This window comes from Pelodiscus sinensis, chromosome 1 (assembly GCF_049634645.1).
Source record: "Pelodiscus sinensis isolate JC-2024 chromosome 1, ASM4963464v1, whole genome shotgun sequence".
NCBI classification, from domain to species: domain Eukaryota; kingdom Metazoa; phylum Chordata; order Testudines; family Trionychidae; genus Pelodiscus; species Pelodiscus sinensis.
The window spans coordinates 76,726,691-76,747,614 of NC_134711.1; the positions used below are offsets into that span (position 1 = coordinate 76,726,691).

At 46.3% G+C, this 20,924-nt stretch overlaps 2 protein-coding genes across 7 annotated transcripts in view; one reads left to right on the plus strand and one right to left on the minus strand.

Annotated features, from left to right (window-relative positions):
- CEP290 (centrosomal protein 290) overlaps positions 1–19,307 on the minus strand; it is a 129,968-nt gene extending 110,661 nt beyond the window's left edge. For 3 of the 5 annotated variants that reach the window (XM_006114000.4, XM_025180148.2, XM_075932775.1), the window contains exons 1-6: positions 19,154–19,307; positions 13,313–13,435; positions 13,101–13,178; positions 12,122–12,191; positions 11,790–11,836; positions 9,335–9,478 (exon numbers count right to left, since the gene is read on the minus strand). In XM_006114000.4, coding sequence (XP_006114062.2) covers positions 9,335–9,478; positions 11,790–11,836; positions 12,122–12,191; positions 13,101–13,178; positions 13,313–13,414 — 441 coding nt within the window. In that variant the 5' untranslated portion in view covers positions 13,415–13,435; positions 19,154–19,307. Of the gene's footprint in view, positions 1–9,334; positions 9,479–11,789; positions 11,837–12,121; positions 12,192–13,100; positions 13,179–13,312; positions 13,436–18,901; positions 19,132–19,153 lie in introns of those variants that run through there. The other 2 variants (XM_075932772.1, XM_075932784.1) reach the window with 2 other exon arrangements.
- A 178-nt stretch (positions 19,308–19,485) lies between these two features.
- Positions 19,486–20,924, plus strand: part of TMTC3 (transmembrane O-mannosyltransferase targeting cadherins 3) — a 58,408-nt gene continuing 56,969 nt past the window's right edge. For both annotated transcript variants that reach the window (XM_075932795.1, XM_006114005.4), the window contains exon 1: positions 19,486–19,673. The gene's annotated coding sequence lies outside the window, so the exon portion shown is untranslated. The remainder of the gene's footprint in view (positions 19,674–20,924) is intronic.

The window sequence follows — 20,924 nt, forward strand, 5'->3', positions numbered from 1 at the left end:
TGCTGTTGCAGGAAGTTTGATGGCTAAGCTTCACCATTCAACTCAGGCCATCAGAAAAGTTTTGCACCACCATAAAAACATACCAGCAAACAAATATTAGTATCAAGGCACCTATACCCTTGAGTTCTGTCTTGGTCAAGTCCTTGATATGATTTGTGACATAAGAACATAAGAACCGCCATACTGGGTCAGACCAAAGGTCTATCTAACCTAGCATCATATCTTCCAACGGTGGCCAATGCCAGATGCCCCAGAGGGAGTGAACAGAAACAGCTAATCATCAAGTGATCCCTCCCCTGTCATCCATTTCCAGCCCCTGACAAACATAGACTAGGGACACCATTCCTACCCATCCTCATAGACTCATAGACTTTAAGGTCAGAAGGGACCATTATGATCATCTAGTCTGACCCCCTGCACAGTACAGGCCACAGAATCTCACCCACCCCTCTTAGAATAATCCTCTCACCTATGTCTCAGATATTGAAGCCTTCAAATACTTTGAAGGCCCCAAGATGCAGAGAATCCTCCAGCTGTGATCTGTACCCCATGCTACAGAGGAAGGCGAAAAACCTCCAGGGTCTCTGCCAATCTACCCTGGAGGAAAATTCCTTCCCGACCCCAAATATGGCGATCAGCTAAACCCTGAGCATGTGGGCAAGACTCACCAGCCAGACACCCAGAAAGTGTCCTGGCTAATAACCATTGATGGACCTAACCTCTGTGAATTTATCTATTCCTTTTGTGAACCCTGTGAAAGTCCTGGTCTTCACAAGCAATGGGTTTTATCTTTGTCATCAAAAGGAAGTCATGTTACATGTTTAGATCAGGGGTGGACAATAAGTCAAAGGCGGTTTACCAGGGATAGCCCATGGTAGGCCACCAGTGTTTTCTTTACCTTGCCATCCACAAATACAGCTGCTTGCAGCTCTTATTGGCCATGGATCTCCATTCCCAGCCAATGGCAACTGCAGGAAGTGGTATCCACATTCACACTTCTAAGAGAGAAGCCATTTCGTGTCACTGAACATTTTTTTCAGCTCGTTTCTCTTTTTAGAGGAAAAACTCCACCATCTCTTCATGAAATATAAAACCACACTTGTCCCCTAAAAACAATGCATGTCTCCTAGAAAGCTATAAGACTTGAGTGTGGAAAAGCAGATCATCATAATCCTCATCCATTTCCTTGAAGAGCTCTTGAAAAAGACAACTATTCTGAGGAGGGCTCTAAAGTGTTTAAAATTAATCATAATTAATTGCACTGTTAAACAATAATAGCATGCACTTTAAATACTTGTGGATTTTTTTTCATTTTTAAAAATATTGTTTTCAGGTACATCATAGAATACAAAGTGTACAGTGCTCACTTTACAGTGCAAGTTTTTTTGTAATAAAAATAAAGAACAAAAAAATTGTATATTTCAAATTCTCTCATGCAAGTATTGCAGCACAATAGCTTTATCATGAAAGTTGAATTTACAAATATAGGATTATGTTAAAAAAACCTCTGCATTGAAATATAAAACGATGGAAAACTTTACAACTGACAAGTCCACTCAGTCCTACTTCTCGTTCAGCCAATCACTCAGATGGACAAGTTTAGTTACAATTTGCAGGAGATAATGCCGCCTGCTCCTTGTTTACAATGTCACCTGAAAGTGATGAGAGGCATTCATGTGGCACTGTTGTAGCTGATGTTACAAGATATTTACATGACAGATGCAATGAAGATTCATATGTACCTTCTTGCCTCAACCACCATTTCAGAGAATATGTGTCTATACTAATGATGTTTTTTTAATGATACAAAGTAAACTAATACATATGCATTTTCATCATCTGAGTCTTAGATACCACCATCAGAAGGTTGATTTTCTTTTTTGGTGGTTCAGTTTCTGTATTCCTGCATCACAATGTTGCTCTTTTAAGATTTCTGAAATCACACATTGGTATCTTCTTTGCGTTTTGTCAAATCTGAAAGCATTTTTTAAATGAACATATATTGGGTTATCATCTGAGACCTCTATAACATGATATATGACAGAATGCAGATAAAACAGAGCAGAAGACATACAATTCTACCTCAAGGAGTTCAGTCACAAATTTAATTAATCCATTGTTTTTTAAAGAACATCATCAGCTTGGAAACACATCTTCTGGAATGGTAGACGAAGCATAAAGAAGCATACAAATGTTTAGCATATCTGGTAGTAAATACCTTGCAACACTGGCTACAAAAGTGTCATTCAAGATACTGTCAATTAGAAACAGGCAGCACAGCAGTATCTCCTGTCAATGTGATCTGGCAGAACAAGACGTAGGACTGAATAGACTTCTAGGCTCTAAACTTTTACATTGTTTTGTTTTTGAGTTTACCAAAAAAGTCTACATTTGTCCATTAGTTACATGGAAAAGAGACTGTACTTTTCCTCAATTTTATGAAGCGAACTGAAAAGCACTATTTCTTTTATCATTTTTATATTACATATTTGTAATACAAATAATAATATAAAGTGAGCATTCTGTCTTCTAATTGAAATCAATATGAAAATGTAGGAAAAATTCACAAATATTTAATAAATTTTAGTTGGTATTCTATTGTTTAACAGTTCAATAAACTGAAATTAATTTTTTTAGTTATTGCATGAGTTAACTGTGATTAATCGACAGCCCTAATTCAGAGTATAAACTTCAATGATGTTCACTGCTTATCTAACAACATCCACCACAGCATTGAAGTACATTGGCAATGTCTTTTTAGCTAGGACTTGACAATAGATTCCACAATGAGTGACAGTCACATTAGGCCACACACACTACCTTCTGCTGAAAGACAGACTGCAAACCCACGATAGCTGTTTACACCATTAATAGATATACCACTTAATGTCATTGCTTCCAAAAAAGGTATTCACCTTACTGAAAATGCCCTTTGCTATTATGATTGTTTCAAGTTGTTCACAGAATAAGAATTCATTTCTAACATCACCAGCATTCACATATCGTACTAACACTATCAACTGTGTTCATTTAGTAAAATCAGTCATTTTGTCAACTTGACACTGAACAAACTGACAGCAGAATGTTTCATTTTATACACAACTTGTTCTTAAATGTCTTCAGACATCTCACATATCATGTGTTTCATAGTATCATTTGACCTAGAAAGCATATTAAGTTTTTTGGCAGTATCTTCGTCAAGCATAAGTGACACTTCATCTTTGGATGTTGACTGAACAAATTCCTCACCTCTCATATACAGCTTTGTGGCATGGAGAATTCATAGTGACACAGTATAAGAGGCCTCCACAGCTAAGGACATTTATTGTCAGAAACTGTAGTCTGCATCAAGTCTGGTTTTCTTTGTTGTTTCTTCAGGGCATTTGAAAAAACTGATTTTGATTTTTATGCTCAGGATGTCTAGTTTCTAGAAACTGCTGAAACTTGCATGATTTCATAGATTCAGTCAACAAAACTTCACAGCACACGAGACACAGTTTTTTTCAATACCAGAGGTGACAATGCAGGTAACTGTTTAATGTAAGCTTCAAGAGGCTCTCTCTTTTTGCAGTGGCCATGGCAATTGTTTTAAGGAAAAAGTATATGCCTGTATGTCTCACTGTTGAATTATATATACTTGTCTTTCTCAGTGTTCTGACTGGTCTGCAGTTTAATCAAGCTCATCCGCTGATGAATAATCAAGCCCTGTAATGTTGTCTCAATCCCAGGGCCAGCCTTGGGGAAAATGGTGCCCTGAGCAAACTTCTATTTTGGCATCCTTTCTTTGGGGGCAGAGCAGGGCCGGAGGCAGAGTGGGATGGAGAGTGGAACTGAGCTGTCAGTCTTGTGTATACCGGAGCTCAAACAGTCAGTCCTGCTGGGGATAACAGCCCAATCTCCACCACATGCAGAACTGACACCTCAGAATCCTCATGTAATAAACTAATGGCCCCATAAGGCAGAGCTACTCAACACACTGTTTGTTTGCAGCCCACGGTGCAGTTTGGGTTTATGCAGGGCTCAACACGTGGCATGCAGGTGGGATCCTTTGAACATGGCCTCCACTGCGAACACGCTCCATAATGGCAAGTCAATATAATGGTCTTCTGTTGAAATACGTTTCAGTAGTTTTAGTAGTCAAATTCCTGAACTGTCATTGCTCATTGAAAGTGCTGTCATATGGGTGGAAATATAGCATTTTATTAATATCAGCAGAACTGACTTAATGGGTCTGCATGTAGTTTTGCTTTAATCTGTGCATTCATGCCCGTCAGTGTGAAATATACATACAGGCAGTCCCCGACTTACGCGGATCCGACTTATGTCGGATCCGCAGTTACGAACGGGGCTGCCCCGGAGTACACGGACTGCGGGACCTCGCGGTCCCGCCGCCCGTGTACTCCGGGCGAGAAAAGCTGCTCCGCGTCTCCCTGGTCTGCAGACCAGGAAGACGCGGAGCAAAGCCGCTGCCCAAGCCCCCCAGACTTTGCAAAGCCGCGGGGGGGCTCGGGCAGCGGGGCAACCCAGGCGCTCCTGGGCTGCTCCGCTGCCAGCTTCCCCAGACTTTGCAAAGCCGCGGGGGGCTCGGGCAGCGGGGCAACCCAGGCGTGCCTGGGCTGCTCCGCTGCCGGCTTTCCCAGACTTTGCAAAGCCGCGGGGGGGGGCTCGGGCTGCAGGGCAACCCAGGCGCGCCTGGGCTGCTCCGCTGCTGGCTTCCCCAGACTTTGCAAAGCCGCAGGCAGCTCGGGCAGCGGGGCAACACAGGCGTGCCTGGGCTGCTCCGCTGCCGGCTTTCCCAGACTTTGCAAAGCCGCGGGGGGGGCTCAGGCAGCAGGGCAACCCAGGCGCGCCTGGGCTGCTCCGCTGCCAGCTTCCTCGAGGCTTTGCAAAGCCACGGGGGGGCTCGGGCAGCGGGGCAACCCAGGCGCGCCTAGGCTGCTCCGCTGCCGGTTTCCCCAGACTTTGCAAAGCCGCGGGGGGCTCGGGCAGCGGGGCAACCCAGGCGCGCCTGGGCTGCTCCGCTGCCAGCTTCCTCGAGGCTTTGCATAGCCGCGGAGGGGCTCGGCCAGCGAGGCAGCCCAGGCCACCTGGGCTGCTCCACTGCCGGCTTCCCCGAGGCTTTGCAAAGCCGCGGGGAAAGCCGGCAGCGGGACAGCCCAGACGCCCCGCGGCTGTCCCGCTGCCGGCGTCCTCAGAGGCTTTGCTCCCCGTCTCCCTGGTCTGCTGGTCTCCAGCAGACCAGGGAAACTGGGAGCAAAGCCGTGGAGGACCCAGGCGGCGGGACCGCGGTGCGTCTTGGTCTGCCGCCCGCGTCTTCCTGGTCTGCTGGGGTGGAGGGGGGGGGGGGGCGCAGCTAGTACGCCTCCCCCCCCCAGCAGACTAGGCTTTTCTCTGGACGCCTGCGGCAGAGCAGCTGGGGCGCTGCTGGTTGGTCCCGCAGCGCCGCTCTGGGCGCTACTGCACCAACCCAGCAGCAGCCCAGCTGCTCTGGTCCTGATTCAGCTGCTGCTGGTCAGTTTCAGCAGCGGCTGAATCAGGACGCCTGGGGCAGAGCAGATGGGGTGCTGCTGGGTTGGTCCAGTAGCGCCGAGGAGCGGCGCTACTGGAGCAACCCAGCAGCACCCCAGCTGCTCTGCCCCAAGCGTCCTGATTTAGCCACTGCTGAAACTGACCAGCGCTGACTACAGAAAGCCCGAGGCAGAGTTGCTCTGCCTCGGGCTTCCAGGAATCAGCTGCTGATCAGTTTCAGCAGCAGCTGACTTGGGGACGCTTGGGGTTCTTAAGTTGATTCTGTATGTAAGTCAGAACTGGCGATCAGTTTCAGCAGCAGCTGAATCTGGACGCCAGTTCCGACTTACATACAGATTCAACTTAAGAACCACATGTGCTGTGAGTATCACTGTGGTGCTTGGAGCTTCCAAAGTTGAGTAGCCCTGCCATAAGGGACCACAAAGCCCAGTTTGAAACCCACAAATCTATGGGGTCTTTTAGAAGAAATTCCTTTCTGACTAGGTTTTTGACTAGCAAAGCTATTCCTGCAACAACCTTATGCTCCCAAATTCATGAAATTTTTATGTTTCATATAAATATTTTTGTTTACTATTTGGTTTAATCATGTATTCTAATTTGGATTTTATGATGCCTTCAACGGAGGCATCAAGGGGAAAACATGTATCTACTTTTGCTTCAAAGGGAACATAAGAACATAAGAACGGCCGTACTGGGTCAGACCAAAGGTCCATCTAGCCCAGTATCCTGTCTACCGACAGTGGCCAGCACCAGGTGCCCCAGAGAGGGTGGACCGAAGATAATGATCAAGCGATTTGTCTCCTGCCATCCCTCTCCAGCCTCTGACAGACAGAGGCCAAGGACACCATTTTATCCCCTGGCTAATAGCCTTTTATGGACCTAACCTCCATGAAATTATCTAGCTTCTCTTTAAACTCTATTATAGTCCTAGCCTTCACAGCCTCCTCTGGCAAGGAGTTCCACAGGTTGACTACACGCTGTGTGAAGAAGAACTTTCTTTTATTAGTTTTAAACCTGCTACCCATTAATTTCATTTGGTGTCCTCTAGTTCTTCTATTATGGGAACTAATAAACAACTTTTCTTTATCGGCCCTCTCCACATAATTAATAATTTATTAATGGGTTCTTTGAAAGCCACTGACATTCTGCTCTGATGAAGTCCTGTAGGTTTTGTTTGGTTTGTCTATGATGTACTTGTAGAACTTATTTCCATGGCTGCTTACCAGGGAAAGGTAGTTCACTATTCATCCTGGCATGGGGACCACACAACCAAGGAGGGGTACTGTACAGATAGCCCGAACGTGAAAGTAGCCTGCTGGACGTTCCAGAAGCGTGAGGGAAAATCTACGGAACGCATGTTGACAAACTCAGGTTCATACTACCACACTAAAACTAGTTGTGGAGATACTGCAGTTTGGGCTGGAGACTGGGTTCTAAACTGTAGAAAGCAGAGTATAGGCTTCAGAACCCAGGCTACAGGCTAGGCCACAACTGTAAAATATTACCTAGACACCTACTTTTTGTGTAATTGTACAAACTTAAAGGTGTTGACCCAAGTTGGGAGGCATGCTGCTGCTGGCTCCACAGATATATTCTGAAAAGCTGCCTGCTTGCTAGCTAGCACTCAAGTAAGTATTGTCGCAGAAACTTTGTACCACTCACAGCTTTACTCAGTCAATAAGGATAATTTTGAACATTGGAAGGCATTTCTTGCCGCTCTGTAACCCCATGAAAGTGCAGGTCTGGTGACTATAGTCCTCCTGTGCCTCTGTTTTAGTCACTGCCTATCGGAATGTTCCTAATATGGAGCCAACATGTGGAGCAGGGGAGGAGTGGGGAGAGAAAGGCAGGCCCATCCCTGCTTTTTGGAGTCTGAGCCCTTTTCTTGGGCAAAGCAAGGGTGGATGATCAAAAGGCACAATTCCCACTCTAAGCTGCCTGAAATCTGTGCTTCTTTCCCTGGCACTGCAATGGTGCTTGGGCTAAAAGCCAGACATACACAATTCCTGTTAGGCTGCAGCCTCAGATAGGACTGCACAGGAACAGGTTTCCCTGCAGGTTCAGACATGCTGCAGCGTAGAAAAGGAACAGTGATCAATTACAGAGCATTGTGAAAGCCTCTATGTTTAGAGAAAAGCCCAGCAAAACCTCCTTCAGATGAGAAAGCAAAGGAAAAGAGATTCATTCAACCCCTGATTTTCACCTCAAATGTTCATTAAAAATATTAATTACTGCCTTTGGAAAGACACAAATGCATTTGTCTTTTTGCACCTGGAGCCTCTGCAGTTTGCAGTACCTATTCGGGATGTAAATGAGTAGTCAAGTCAACCACTCGCATTTCCTGCCCCCTGCTGTCTCTGTTTCAAAGGCAGCAACAGGGCGGAGGGAAAGGGAGCAGTAGCTGGTGCTGGGGTGAACCGGCTTTTAAACCAGTTTTTAAGCCGGTTCCCCCCAGCACCGTGTCCACAGTGCCACCTGCCCACCCCCACCCCTGAGAAAGGGGAGGCTGCCGCAAAGCAGAATCCAAGCTCTGCTAAAATAAATGGAAGTTTTTCCACTAACTTCTATAGAGTAGGGATGTAAGCGAGTAGTTGCCTAGTCAACTAACCAATAAGCCTAGGCTTGTCAGTTAGTCAAGTTGACAACTTGCATCCCTCTCTCCTTGCTGCCTCTGTATCAGAGGCAGCAACGGGGGGTGCAGGAGCTGGTGCTGGGGGAACCCAGCTTAAAAGGGGGTTCCCCCCTGCACCTTCTCTGTGTTGCCACCTCCCCCCTCCTCTCACTACTGCTTCTACCTGAGGCAGAGCATGGCAGGGGAAGTAAGAAGAGGCTGCTCTGGTAGCAGCCCCTATCTGCAGTGGTCTGGGCTGGCTGTGGGCAGAGACTGCTCCGGCAGCAGTGCCTGTCTGTAGAGGGTCCCAGCTCCATGCTGGGAACCCCCACCCCCATGGAAAGAGGCTGCTGGTCCTGGCGTGAGACAGTACAAAGCAAGCCCAACTCAGACCCAACTCGCGCTGGGTCTGGGACCTACCCCTGCTGAGGCTCTACAGTTTAAATGCAGTAGAAGCCAGGCTGCCTGCCTTACTACATTTAAACTGCACGGCTGCAGCAAGGGTAATTCCCAGACACGAGCTGGGATTGAGCACCTTCCCTTATCAACTAATAGTATAGTTGATAAAAATTCTGTTGACTACACGATTAGTGAAATACTCACTTCTTAACATACCTAGTACCTATCCTGAGTATTATTGAAAATTCCTCAATACATAGTAAGAAACGGAAATCGAGTAAGATCTTCTTATCCCAGGGAGTTGAACAACCACTTCTGTATCTAAGGGAGGGCACTATCTTTTCAAGGTTTTCCCTTTTCAGTCCAGGTCTCCTCAAGACTTGTCTCTGAACTGACTGGGTACCTTTTCCTCTTCATTAGAGCCCCAATCAAAATACTCCTGATTGGTTTTTTCTGTGTTAGAGTCACAGCTCCTCTGAGCAGGATGGAAAACTGACTCACTGGCTTGACTCTGAGCCCTATCCCTTATTAATGCCAGAGTTACTTGGCTTGAACGGGCAGAATTAACCCTCATTAAAAGTAAAGGTTTCTAAACAAATGGTTGGGAGAAACTGAACAGCCAAATTGTTCCCCTTAAGGAAGGAAAAAAATCTGGTGTCCTGACCTGAAGAGCAGAGTTTAGGTCAGGAAATAGCAGCAACAACATTGTACCACCTGCAAATTCCACAATGGAGAACATTAGCCCTTACCTAATGAATTAAGAGAGAAAGTGCAACCAAATATAATATATCTTACCTGTTCACTAACTTTTTTCTCTTTTTCTAACTCCTTTTCCATATCTGCTAATTCTTTGTCTTTTTGTTCCAACTGCTTTTCCAATTGACGGATCTCATCACGCAAAAACCGAGTATCACGACCACCAGTAGCTCGCTGTGCCATCTTAGAGGAATGTTAAAAATTAACAAATGTCCATATTTTTCTTCATATTAAAAATGTAAGACAGCTAGTGAAAAAGATATTTGCATGGAGGTAACAATGTTTTCAAACACAGCTTTAAAAAACAAAATAATGGATCATGCGGCCATCTAAGGCGGGGTGGGGAACCATTTTTGGGTTGGGGGCTATTGACCCACCGAAAAATCAGCCAAGGGCCACACAAACCCAAACCCTCATTGATGTAGCTTCAACTGAGAAGAAAGATCCTCCCCACATTCCCCTCACACACCAGAGCCTAGGTGGGCTGAGCCTAGCAGATTTTGTGTGCTCCAGCCCAGTGTGGGCTCCCCAATGCTGGGGGCGAATGAGACTCGGGGGCCAGATCCAGACAAGCTGGAGGATGTATCCGGCCCCCAGACCTGAGGTTTCCCACCCCTAATCTAATGTTTTAGTGTCTACAAAAAAATCACTTGAATGTAAATCTCCAGAGTCATTAAAATAAAAATCTTCCTAGAGATCTTCATACATACACAGTGCTCCCTAGATACGTCTTGATACTATTCCAAATTAATACTGAAATTAACTACAATACATGGCAAATACATTTTTTTCAGCAGCATTCCTTAGCAGACCTAAGAGTCTGATCCAAAGCCTAGACTAGAGAATCTGTCCTCAACGTGCCAGTGTGGAAGGAAAGGGGAACATTTGGTTGGGCAGCAGGAAGACTATAGTATCCCCAGAAGAGGGATCATGGAAGAGAGCCTCTGCCTGAAAATATCCCCCCTCCAGCACACCTTCCCCCAAAGCAGGCCAGGGAAGGATGATGCTGGTTGGACCAAAAGAGTGGACTTGCCATTCTCAGTAGAACAGCAGGGAGGAAAGCACAGGCTGGATTGAGGACCCTCTCCCTCTCTGGGTTTGTTACATCCCATTGGCCAGCTGAGAGGAGGATTGGTAACAAGCTGGTTCTCATTATTCTCCTTCAAAATTTAAACTTTCCTGTGCTACACAAGTCTCTTGTCTGTTCAGCTGCACAGACTTCCCTCCTTGCTGGGTAGATACAGAGCTGTGTTTCCTCACAGAATTGTGGAGGCACAGTTTAGGTAAGAAATAATAGGATTTAGAAGTCTGATACTAAGCTATAATATAAGAATGCATCATTTGTCACAACCTGAAGTTCTCCAGTAGGAGTGTTAGAGTGTAGCTGTTTAAACGGGTAACAGATAAGCAGGAGTTTATTGGTTACCCAAATGGCTACACATGGCTCCCAGTCTGGCTCCTAGGGAGCTGCCTGCTGCCCCACACTGTTGCCTCTGATACAGAGGCAGCAGAGCATGGTGGCTGGTGGGAGCCAGTACAATCAGAGACGGCAGCATGGTGAGTCTGTATGGGAGGCAGCAGAGACAGCTGGCTGCCACCCTGCATGTAACTCAGACACATTTTAACATCCCTAATGTCCAGTGTGGATAAAGACTAATAGAGTTTGCTCCCAGATTTAAATGAACCCTATTATGCTAGTGGGCCTTGTGCCTATACACAGAAGATGAGGTCTGAAATCTTTCAGACAGAGGCTTCTCCTTAGTACTCTCTATCCCATGCTGGGAGACAGGGTTAAAGAACTCAGACATGACCTGAATCTTTGGGTTGTGAGTTTATTTTACTGGGGTTGCCAGGGTCTGTGTTAGATTTTCTGGATCCTAAGGCAAAAATGCTGAAGCCCAAGACCCACAAACTGGGGCTGAAGCCAAAGCAACTTAGCTTTGTGGGCCCCCAAGCAACTGCCCAGCTTGCCAGACCCTATAACTAACTATAGAATAACATGGGGGACTGAGGTCATGTAGAAATTTTGTTGTCAGAAGGGGATCAAAATACAATGAAGTTCAATAAATGCTGGGTTCACTACTGGGAGTCCTGTCCTGATGCACTCACTGGACCTGGTATGTGACAGAAGGTGGAGACATATACCATCTCTACTCAGTATTAGTTCATAAAGTTGCAGTCTGCTGCTTAAAATCTATTCCACTATCTGTCTTTCATTTACTTGAATTGCCTGAAAAGAGATCAATGATAATCTTTTAATTTAGTTCTATACACTTGATCAGTCCCTAATATGTACACTTATTGAAGGGCTTTTTTTAAAAAAAAAATCTTTATCCTAGCACAAAACCCACCATCTTTTTTAAAACATTTTTAAAAAGAAGAGATTATTTCTTCATGCTCAAAACTCAAATAATGTCAGAAACTACACCCAAGTTCACAGAGAAGAAATATTACTGGAGCTCTAGAAACTAATTTAATTTAAAAATAAACATACCTCTAATTCATTTTCTAGTTTCATAACTTTTGCTTTTAATTGATTTTCTGTTGAAATAAAAATAGGACATACTGGGTTATCCAATTCCTCTAAGCAAAAAAAAAAAAAAAAAAAAAAAACCTTATGAGAACTACAGAAACAACAGCAATCTTCATCCCCATTCATCAATATCGGGGTGAAATCCTATCCCCATTGAAATCAAGGAAACCAATGGCAAAATTTCCAATGTGGCAAGGATTCAACCTATAATTATTTAATCCTAATGTTTTATCCATGTAATAAGTAATTTTGTTCATAGCTATTCTAAATGCTTATTTAGAAGGATTGCTCACCAAATTTAGCTTGTTCTTCCCCAGCTTTTTCAACTTCTTCTAATGCAAGCTCTACCTCTTGAGCTTTCATCTAACAAAGAAATATACATAGTAAGAAAACATATTTACCCTTAGGCTGATTTATAAAATGGTGATAACCTACACAAAAATCTCATGCTAGAACCAATGGACATTTTACAAAAGGGAAGCAATCTTTTCTTTATCAAACCAGCCTCCAAAATTTTTCACTTGATCCACATTCACATAAGAATTGAGATACATAGTAAAATACCTAGCTCTTATATATGGCTTTTCATCCATACATCTCAAAGCACTTTACAAACATAGCAGTTTAATTTATCCCCATTTTTTACTGATGAGGAAACTGAGATACAGAGAGGTCAAGTAGCCTACCTAATATCACCCTAACCGGTGGTTGAGCCAGGAATAAAACCAGGTACTATCAAGTACCACTCAGGTGCTCTATCTACTAACCCACAGAGGGTATTTTTCCATAGGTGTTATAGTAACAATAAAAAAAACTATGGTACTATGTATTCAAAAGCACACACCCTGAAAACTACAGAAAAAATCCCTACAAAATACAGACTTTGTGACCTGCTTAGCACTGCCATTTGTAATACATCTATGACAGGATGTAAGATTTCAAAAGAGTAATTTTGAGATATGGAGAAGAGTGATGTTTTCTGATTAAAATATGACCATTTAGATCATAATTCTAATCATTTAAGTATTTGCAACAAAAAGTAGTTAATAGGATGTCCATGGAAAGGTTATGATTTGCTGAATATGATTATGCTAATGCTATGAATGTATAATTTTGATATTTGAACATATGAATATTAGCTGTGTACCTGTATTTCAAATGATTGGCCTTAGTTAAGATCTATGAGGTATTCAGGCAGCACAGTGTGAAGGGATGATACATGAATGCATTTTAAAAAGTCATGTTTTTTTAAAAAATAAGATTAATACAAACCTTCATTAGTGACTGTGTAATTTTAAAAAGATGTACTACATGTTCAAGATTTTCACCTTTTAAGTCATTTCCTTCTACCTAAATAAATATAGACAAGAATTTTATTTAGTTAAGCATAACAAAAATTAAATAAACACACTTAATGCTACAAACACACTATACTAGTTAATTAAAGAATGCATAATAAAATTCTTAAAATTTACTTAGAGTACCTTGGATACTGTTTCCAGCAAGCTATCTGCCAGCTCTTCTTGACGAGGCAGAACATCAGCATCAATTCTCATAAGCTTCTTCCAATCTAAATTGGGTGGCATCTTGAATTTAAAATACTTTTTCTGTAACAATAAAATAATCATCAGCAAACACCAATACTATCTATGAACTTGTACTTATGATTCTCAAAAGCAATCATCTGAATGGCAGACACTCATGTTAAGAACATGTTAATATCCATAATAGGGATATTAAATTTCAATTAATCAGCTAATCTAGTAGTCAATGGAATTTCCATCGACCACTTGATTAGCCTATAAGGGGGGCACTTGCTATCCCCATTGCCTCTCTCCCTTTGAAATGTACAGGAGCCACGAGCAGCTCTTCTACATTTCAAAGGAAGACAGGCAGCGGGAACCCTTGCCAGCGGGGACCGAAGCAGTTCCTGCTGGCACTGGTGCCTCTCTGTGCCTCTCCCTTTGAAATGTACAAGAGCTGCAGGCAACTCTTGTACATTTCAAAGGGAGAAGAGAAGCAGTCGGGACCAGCAGGAGCAGGACTGTTTCAATTCCCACTCGTGCCATTTTCCTGCTGCCCTCTGCCCCTTCTGCTCCCTCCCCCATGAAGACAGTGCTGGGGGGAACTGGCTTTTAAGCTGACTCCCCCCCCCAGCACCAGTTCCTGCTCCCCCACCCTTGGTGCCACTCTCTGACAGAGATAGCATTTGCTTATTGGGTAGTCGACTAGTCATTTACATCCCTATCTTATAATGCAGTACATTGTGTTTCTATGTGAATGCACTCCAATCTTTCAATCAAGAAAGTCTCTTAGAATTAGGGATATAACATCAGTTAATCAATTAAGTGGGATCCTGCATTGGGGCAGGGGATGACAGCAGGAAATGATAGCCCCAAGCACAAGGGGGGCCAGCTTCAGTTTCCAGACCCACCACATGTGGGGTGGCTGCTCCTGTTCTCACACACACAGACACACACACACCCATGTGCCAAGTAGCCAGCACCTGACACCCGCGGGGCTATGGCAGCCCTCTGCTAATGGGGGGCCGCGGGCAGGAGGCTGCTCCTGGATACTGGTTAACCAGTCACCCAGTCACATCTCTACTTAGAACACCCAACAACTGCATTGCAAACATCTGACTACCTGGAATCCATTTCTGTAAGACAGCAAAATTCTTATACAGGTTGGACCTCCCTGGTCTGGCACCCTTGGGTGAGCTGTCCTGGATGAGGGAGTTTGCTGAACCGGGGAGGTCAATGTTCTCCTGCTAGCTGCCCTGATGCAAGCTCATCTCTCTGGGGCTCTCCACTCTACCACTGGCCCGCTAAGGCTGGCCCAGCTGAGGCTCCCTGTCCTGCTGCTCTCCCACTGTGCCAGGGGTTCCCATGAGTTGGCCAGCCCTTATGCCTCTAGGGGTTCTTGGCTGGGCTGTCTGGCTGATGCCAACTCCGCTATCTCTAGGGGTTTCTCAAGGTTCTACAGGCTGCCCAGCTGCTGGTGGCCCCACTGTGGTAGCCCAGGCTCACTGCCTCTAGGGGTTTATGGACCAGGGCCGCTAGGCTGGCCACTGCCACCAGGGATTCCCCTGCTGGGGCCAGGACTCCCTTGCTGCCACCTCGCCCCGCCACCAGAGTTACCCAGCTGGAGCTCTCAGGCCACTGCCTGGCTCCGCTGCTGCCAGGGGTTTCCCAGTCGGGACTGTCCAGCCATCCGAGCCCCGCCACAGAGAGGTCTCTGGGGTTCTCAAGCTACCACCGGCCCCGCTGGTAGGGGTCGTCCACCTACTGACCCCACGGGTTCCCCACCCAGGGAAGAGGCTTCCCGGTGTCACCTGGCCCTGCTGACACCTGGGTTCCTCTGCCCAGCTGCTGCTGGCCCAGCTGAGATTCTTCAGAATGCAGACCCTAAATTCTCCAGGCTCGTTTCCACTCCTGGAGCTCTTTGATTCAGGGTGATGGGGCAGACAGAGCCCGACCTCCCCACTGGAGGCTTTTCAGCACTCTGGCCAGTAGCAGCAGCAGTGGAGAGGTCCTCCGGGCAGGGTAGAGGGGAAGCTTGCACTGTAGCCAATCAGGGTATGGCAGGCTGCTATATAAGGAGCTGCTGGCGAAGGCCAGGCAGTTCCAACCTGGAGCTCAACCCAGTTAAACCTCTGGGCTGACTGGGAACACAAGCACCTTGGACAGCTCCGAGTGTGAGTTGAGCCCATGCAGGTAAGTTGAGCTAGATCCTTTTGAGAAAGGCTAGCCAGTGGTAACTCTGAGGAACCCCAGAAAAGGGGAACTTTGCAACTAAGCCCTAGAGAATGGCTGAATGAGACAGCATCTTGGGGAAGTGGCCCAGGGACACAACTAGAATTATGGACTCTGAAACCTGGCAGGTAACTGCTACATAGAAGGTCCCTGGGCCGGGACCCAGAGAAGTGGGCAGGCCTGGGTCCCCCCTAACCTCCTACAAACTACACCTGAAAGAGGGGGTCAAGAGGAGGCCTGAACCTTGGCCAAGGATTGGACTGTGCCTTGCCCGCAAACAGGTGAGGTAATTATTGTGTGACCTCCTTCAGCCACTAAGGGGTGCTCGCAGACAGGACTGAATCTGTTACACCTAGCAACATGCCAGACCAGAGTCCCAGATTTGGGACTACTATCATCATCATTTTGCTTACTGTGACTGTAGCTGTATAATCCAGCAGTTTACCTGACAGTCTGCTGTGAGAATAATAAAAGTGTGAAAGAGAGTTCCACTATCTGGAGTGGCTCTCCAATTTTAAGTTTGCCATCATATTGGACATAATGAGAAATGCATGAAATACATCCACAAGAGGACTGAAGTTCATGAATTGACACATTCACACTGGATGCTCCTACCATGTGCTGACAATAGCCCCAAACTACCAATTTCACCCTGCTATGTTTAAAAACAGAAACAGTATATTTTTATATAATCTATGTATTTCCCTAAATAGATGGATGGCAACAATGTTGAGTAATTTTAAAAAAAAGTGTATTCACTCCATTGATGCTAGCTGGCATACGGAATTGGGACAGATATTTTGTAAATGACAAGCTCTCTTTCAGATATCCAGCATCTTCACTGGGGCTCAGTCTATTTGAAAATCCTCTTTTTTTTTTTTTTTTTTTTTTTAATGTCTTAGAAGTGGGTAATTTACTCATCGTGTAGTCAATAGGATTTTTATCACTACACAATTAATAAGGTAAGAAGCACTCAGTCCCGGCTCGCACCAAGTCCAGGACCTACGCTTGCTTCATGCTGCTGCCTCCCAGGTAAGTGGCACCGCGGAGACGATGCTGAGGGGGAACTAGCTTTTAAGCAAGCTCCCAACAGCAATGGCTCCTGTTTCCCCTCCCATTTTGCATACTCTGATACAGAGGCAGCGAGAGGGGTGGGGAAATGCGAATAGTCAACGTGACTAACTGATAAGCCTAGGTTTTATTGGTTAGTCAACCACTTTCTTACATCCCTACTTCTAAGCCCTCATCCTCCCTATACCTAAGGCTATGGGAATCTCACACATTTCTGGGAACTGGCACAACTTGTTCTGAATTACCTCAGCCCAGTTTTGCCCCTTTTTATGTTCCATATAATCATTTACCAAGGATGACATTACACATACAGTATCCATATATTTTTTATCTCTTACTTTTCCTGAATGACAGGGGGAGGCAGCTGCAGTATGCCATGCAGAAAAAAATTCAAGGATCTTTTCAAATACTAGTTCTGTCCAGTTCATTAGGAGAAAAGAGCTCAAGAGAAAAAATATTCTAAGCAGAAGATGATGTGTCAGAGTAGCAGACCACAAAGAACAAAAGGCTGAGACTGCAAATTATGCAGACAGGCTATTGGCATCATAAAAACACAGGCCATGAAATGTGAACAACTAGTTCTGAAATAGAACTACTGATCTTTGTCCGTAGACAAATGTTTGAGGGCTTTACCGTCCCTACCGATCTTTGTCCGTAGACAAATGTTTGAGGGCTTTACCGTCCCTTACACGGGACTGGCACATCCAAGAATGTAAACAGAGAATCATTTGTTAACAGTCCCACTCTAGAATTCAACCAGTCCTTTACTATTCCTCCACACCTTTTGTATCCTTCCTGGTTTCTAATTAGTTAATGACTTGGGAAAGTTACGCAAACCTATAGGCTATTATATTTTAGGATACCAACTTTGATTGTTTAAACAAGGTCTGAATGAGTTTGGAAAGAAGACTATAATAACGCACCTTGCTTGCACAGACATATTCATTTAGCCCAGATGCCCAACATGATGGAGCTGTTTTGCCTAAATGATCTCTTTTGGAGGAGGTGTTGGATTGCAAGTTACTTTATGACATGCAGAGCTAATATAATGTTGTTACTGTTGGGGTGGAGAAGCAGAACTGTGCTTGGCATATCCCAGTTGAGGGCTCTATCCTCAACTGAACAATATTCACAAAGCAGAGAGAAGGGATGCCAAAACCCAGTGGAAATGAGGGGGTGGGGACAAGAGTTTGTACTTGGTGGTGGGGGCTCTGCCTAAGGGTCTTAAGTACCATTTGACTTTCTCTCTTGCCACTGCAAATGATCTCATTATAGCCAAAGATGAAGCTCAGGAGTCCATACTGATATTAGCTCTACGTGCAGCTTTGGATACTAGTGATCATGAGGAGTTATTGACCAATTTGTTTGCGGACCCACATGATAGTAGATGAGGCTGATTTTAGATGGCTGATGGTTATCAAATGGCTCCTCGTCTCTAAAAGTCATATCATGAAGGTCTCTACTTAGTTACCCCTCTTCTTCATTGTAAAGTATGTATAGAATCAGTGAGATATGTGAGGAAATATTGTAAGACCATCATTGTGGTGATCATACGGAACTCTGACATCTTTTCATCTCACCCAGCCAGAGTGGTAAACTGCATTACCTTGTATCTGTATGAAATCAGAACATGATTGAGCTGTAGTTCAATCCAAAATTACTTGGATGATATTAAATACAAGATGTTATAGGCAAAACATTATGTGAAGAGAGGATGGATAAGTGAATTCAATCTGAGACTTATGAACCTCCGGGTGCCAACTCATAGAGGACTCGGGATACAGAGACTTTTACACTGATCTCCTGGATCAGAGATATGCATAATATTTTACCAAAAGGTGGTATGTGAGCTTTCTACAAAGAGCCAGTATCACATTAGTGCATTTATTAATATCAGCAGAACTGACTTAAATGGGGCCTGGGTGTTGCCTTAGACTTTGTATTCATACCCGTCAGTGTGAAAGAAGCTATATGCACATATATTTGCATGCATATGCAACCACACTTAAGTTGCGGCCCTCAGCATGTGCTGTGAGTATCATTGTGGCCCTCGGGGCTTCCAAAGTCGAGTAGCCCTGAGCTACCTGCTGCCCAGAGATACAGGGAGCTGGGACAGGCTTGCTCAGGCTGAGGGCAGATGGTAGGACCCTGGCAGCATGACCCCATCACAACTAGAGCCCCCACCCTCCCAACAGCCCTTCTATTGGCCAGGGACGTATTTAAAAGCTTGGCGCGCGCCCCACTTGCCTCTCGCGCCTACACCGGCCCTGGGAACACGCCAGCCTGGAGTGGCACAAGCCCCGCGCCGGCCGAGATCCTCCCACGGTGCGTGGCCGCAGCCAGGCTCCTCAGCCACGCAGGGCCCGCCAAGGGGAGGCGCGGCTCCCTGGCGAATCAGCGGACAACGGGACCTGGGCGGGAGGCGCCGCTATCTCCCCAGCGGGGTTCCTGCCCTACAGCTCATCCCCCTCCCCCAGCGCCGCGCCCTCCTGCCCTCACCCGTCTCCGTTTAAGCTACTGGAGGCCACGGCCGCTGCTAGGCGACGCCATCAAACACCGCTCAGCCGGCGCCGCGGGGGACCCGGATACACGCAGATGAATCAAAACTGGCGGGGGCCTACAAGCCCCAGCGTGCACAGCGCACCCGGCAGAGACTGCCACTCCCGGCACGCACCGCGCCACGAAGAGCGAGGACGTTTTTCAATGGCGCAAAAGAGGCCGCGGTGGAAGAAGGGGGAATCTGCCACGCCTAAGTCTTGCGAAGACTACATTTCCCGGCATGCCGCGCGTCCGCGCGGGGAACTACAGGTCCCAGTACACTAGGCAACCTTATACCAGCCGGCACGCTGGGACCTGTAGTGTGGAGGGGCAGCTCCCGGCAGCCTTCGGGAAAGTAGTGGTTTTCGCGCTTGCGTAGTACACAAGGGAGCGTCCCTTGTAGTCTCCGTGTAGCGCGGTGGCTGTGGAGCGAGTGATGTTCATTGGCGGCAGGGAGAGCGTGTTACCCGCACAGCGCCAGGTAGGGGAGCGCTGCGAGGGCGGGTAGCGGCAGAGGGGGCCCGGCCGGAGGAGAGGGGGGTGTTGCTGGAGCTCACCCGCCCGGTAGCGGCTGCCCCTCCCGTCTCTCGGCATGGGCAGCCGGGCGGGGCTGCCGTCTCCAGAGCTGCCCCTGCTCTCGAGTCTTGCCTCAGCCTGGGCTGCGAGGCCCTTGGGTGCGGGCCCTTCGTTCCGGGCCCGCCTCAGCTGTTCGCCCCTCGCCGCCTTCGGGGACGGGGCTGTTCCCCACTTGCAGAGCAGGGGGTTGCCCTCGGCTCCGGCCCCCTACGCAGCTCGGCGCCCCGGGAGTGGCAGCACTGAAGTGCTACTGGTCACTTTTAGCTGGCATGTGGCGACAGGGGGCTTCTTGGGGCAGGGACCAGCTGCTTGTGTTGTACAGAGCCTTGTCCGGCAGGTCTCCCCGTTCTCCATACAAAGAAGCTATGGGGATGTCTACACTACAGAGTTTTTCGGGAAAATGGCCATTTTTCCGAAAAAAACTCCAATTACATCCACATTGCAATTGCGTTCTTGTGAAAGAAAATCAAAAGAACAGCGGGGGTTTTCCAACATTGGTAATTGTCATTCCACGAGGAAGAAGACTTTTTCCTAAAGAGCTCTTTCGGGAAGTGACACGTGTGTGTGTGTGGACGGGGAAGAGGGAATTCTTTTGGAAGAAGGAAGAGGAAAAAGCACAGGAGCCTTGGTGGCCACTCCATCCATAGTAATCACAGCTGAAATGAAAGATATAATGCACATGGCTTTTTCGATAGGCTTTTGCAGTGTGGATGCTGTCTTGCAGAAGTTTTTCTGGAAGCTCTCTTGTGGAAAAGCTTCTTCCAAAAGAAGCCTGCAGCCTAAACACAGCCTATAGGGAAATATGAGGACTATTCAGCAACAAACCCAGGAGCACACAGCGCTCAAAGCTGAGCTGGGTTTCTCTCGTTACAATTCCTGCTATGTATTCTTTCTTGGACATAGATGTTGTTGCATACGTGTTTTTGGCAATTATGGGCAACACCTGCCTTACAACAGCCCAAGTTCCAACCCCCCTCACTTACAACCATTTTTTAATACGGAAGGGGCTAATAACCCCCGACTTATGTCCTCGGCCCGCATTTATGATGGTGCCTATTGTAAACATGGGTTCGAGTTATGATGCCCCTGACTTGCAATGCTTCCCCCAGAAACCGATCGTGTCACAAGTCGGGGGCTGCCTGTAGTCTTTCCTAAT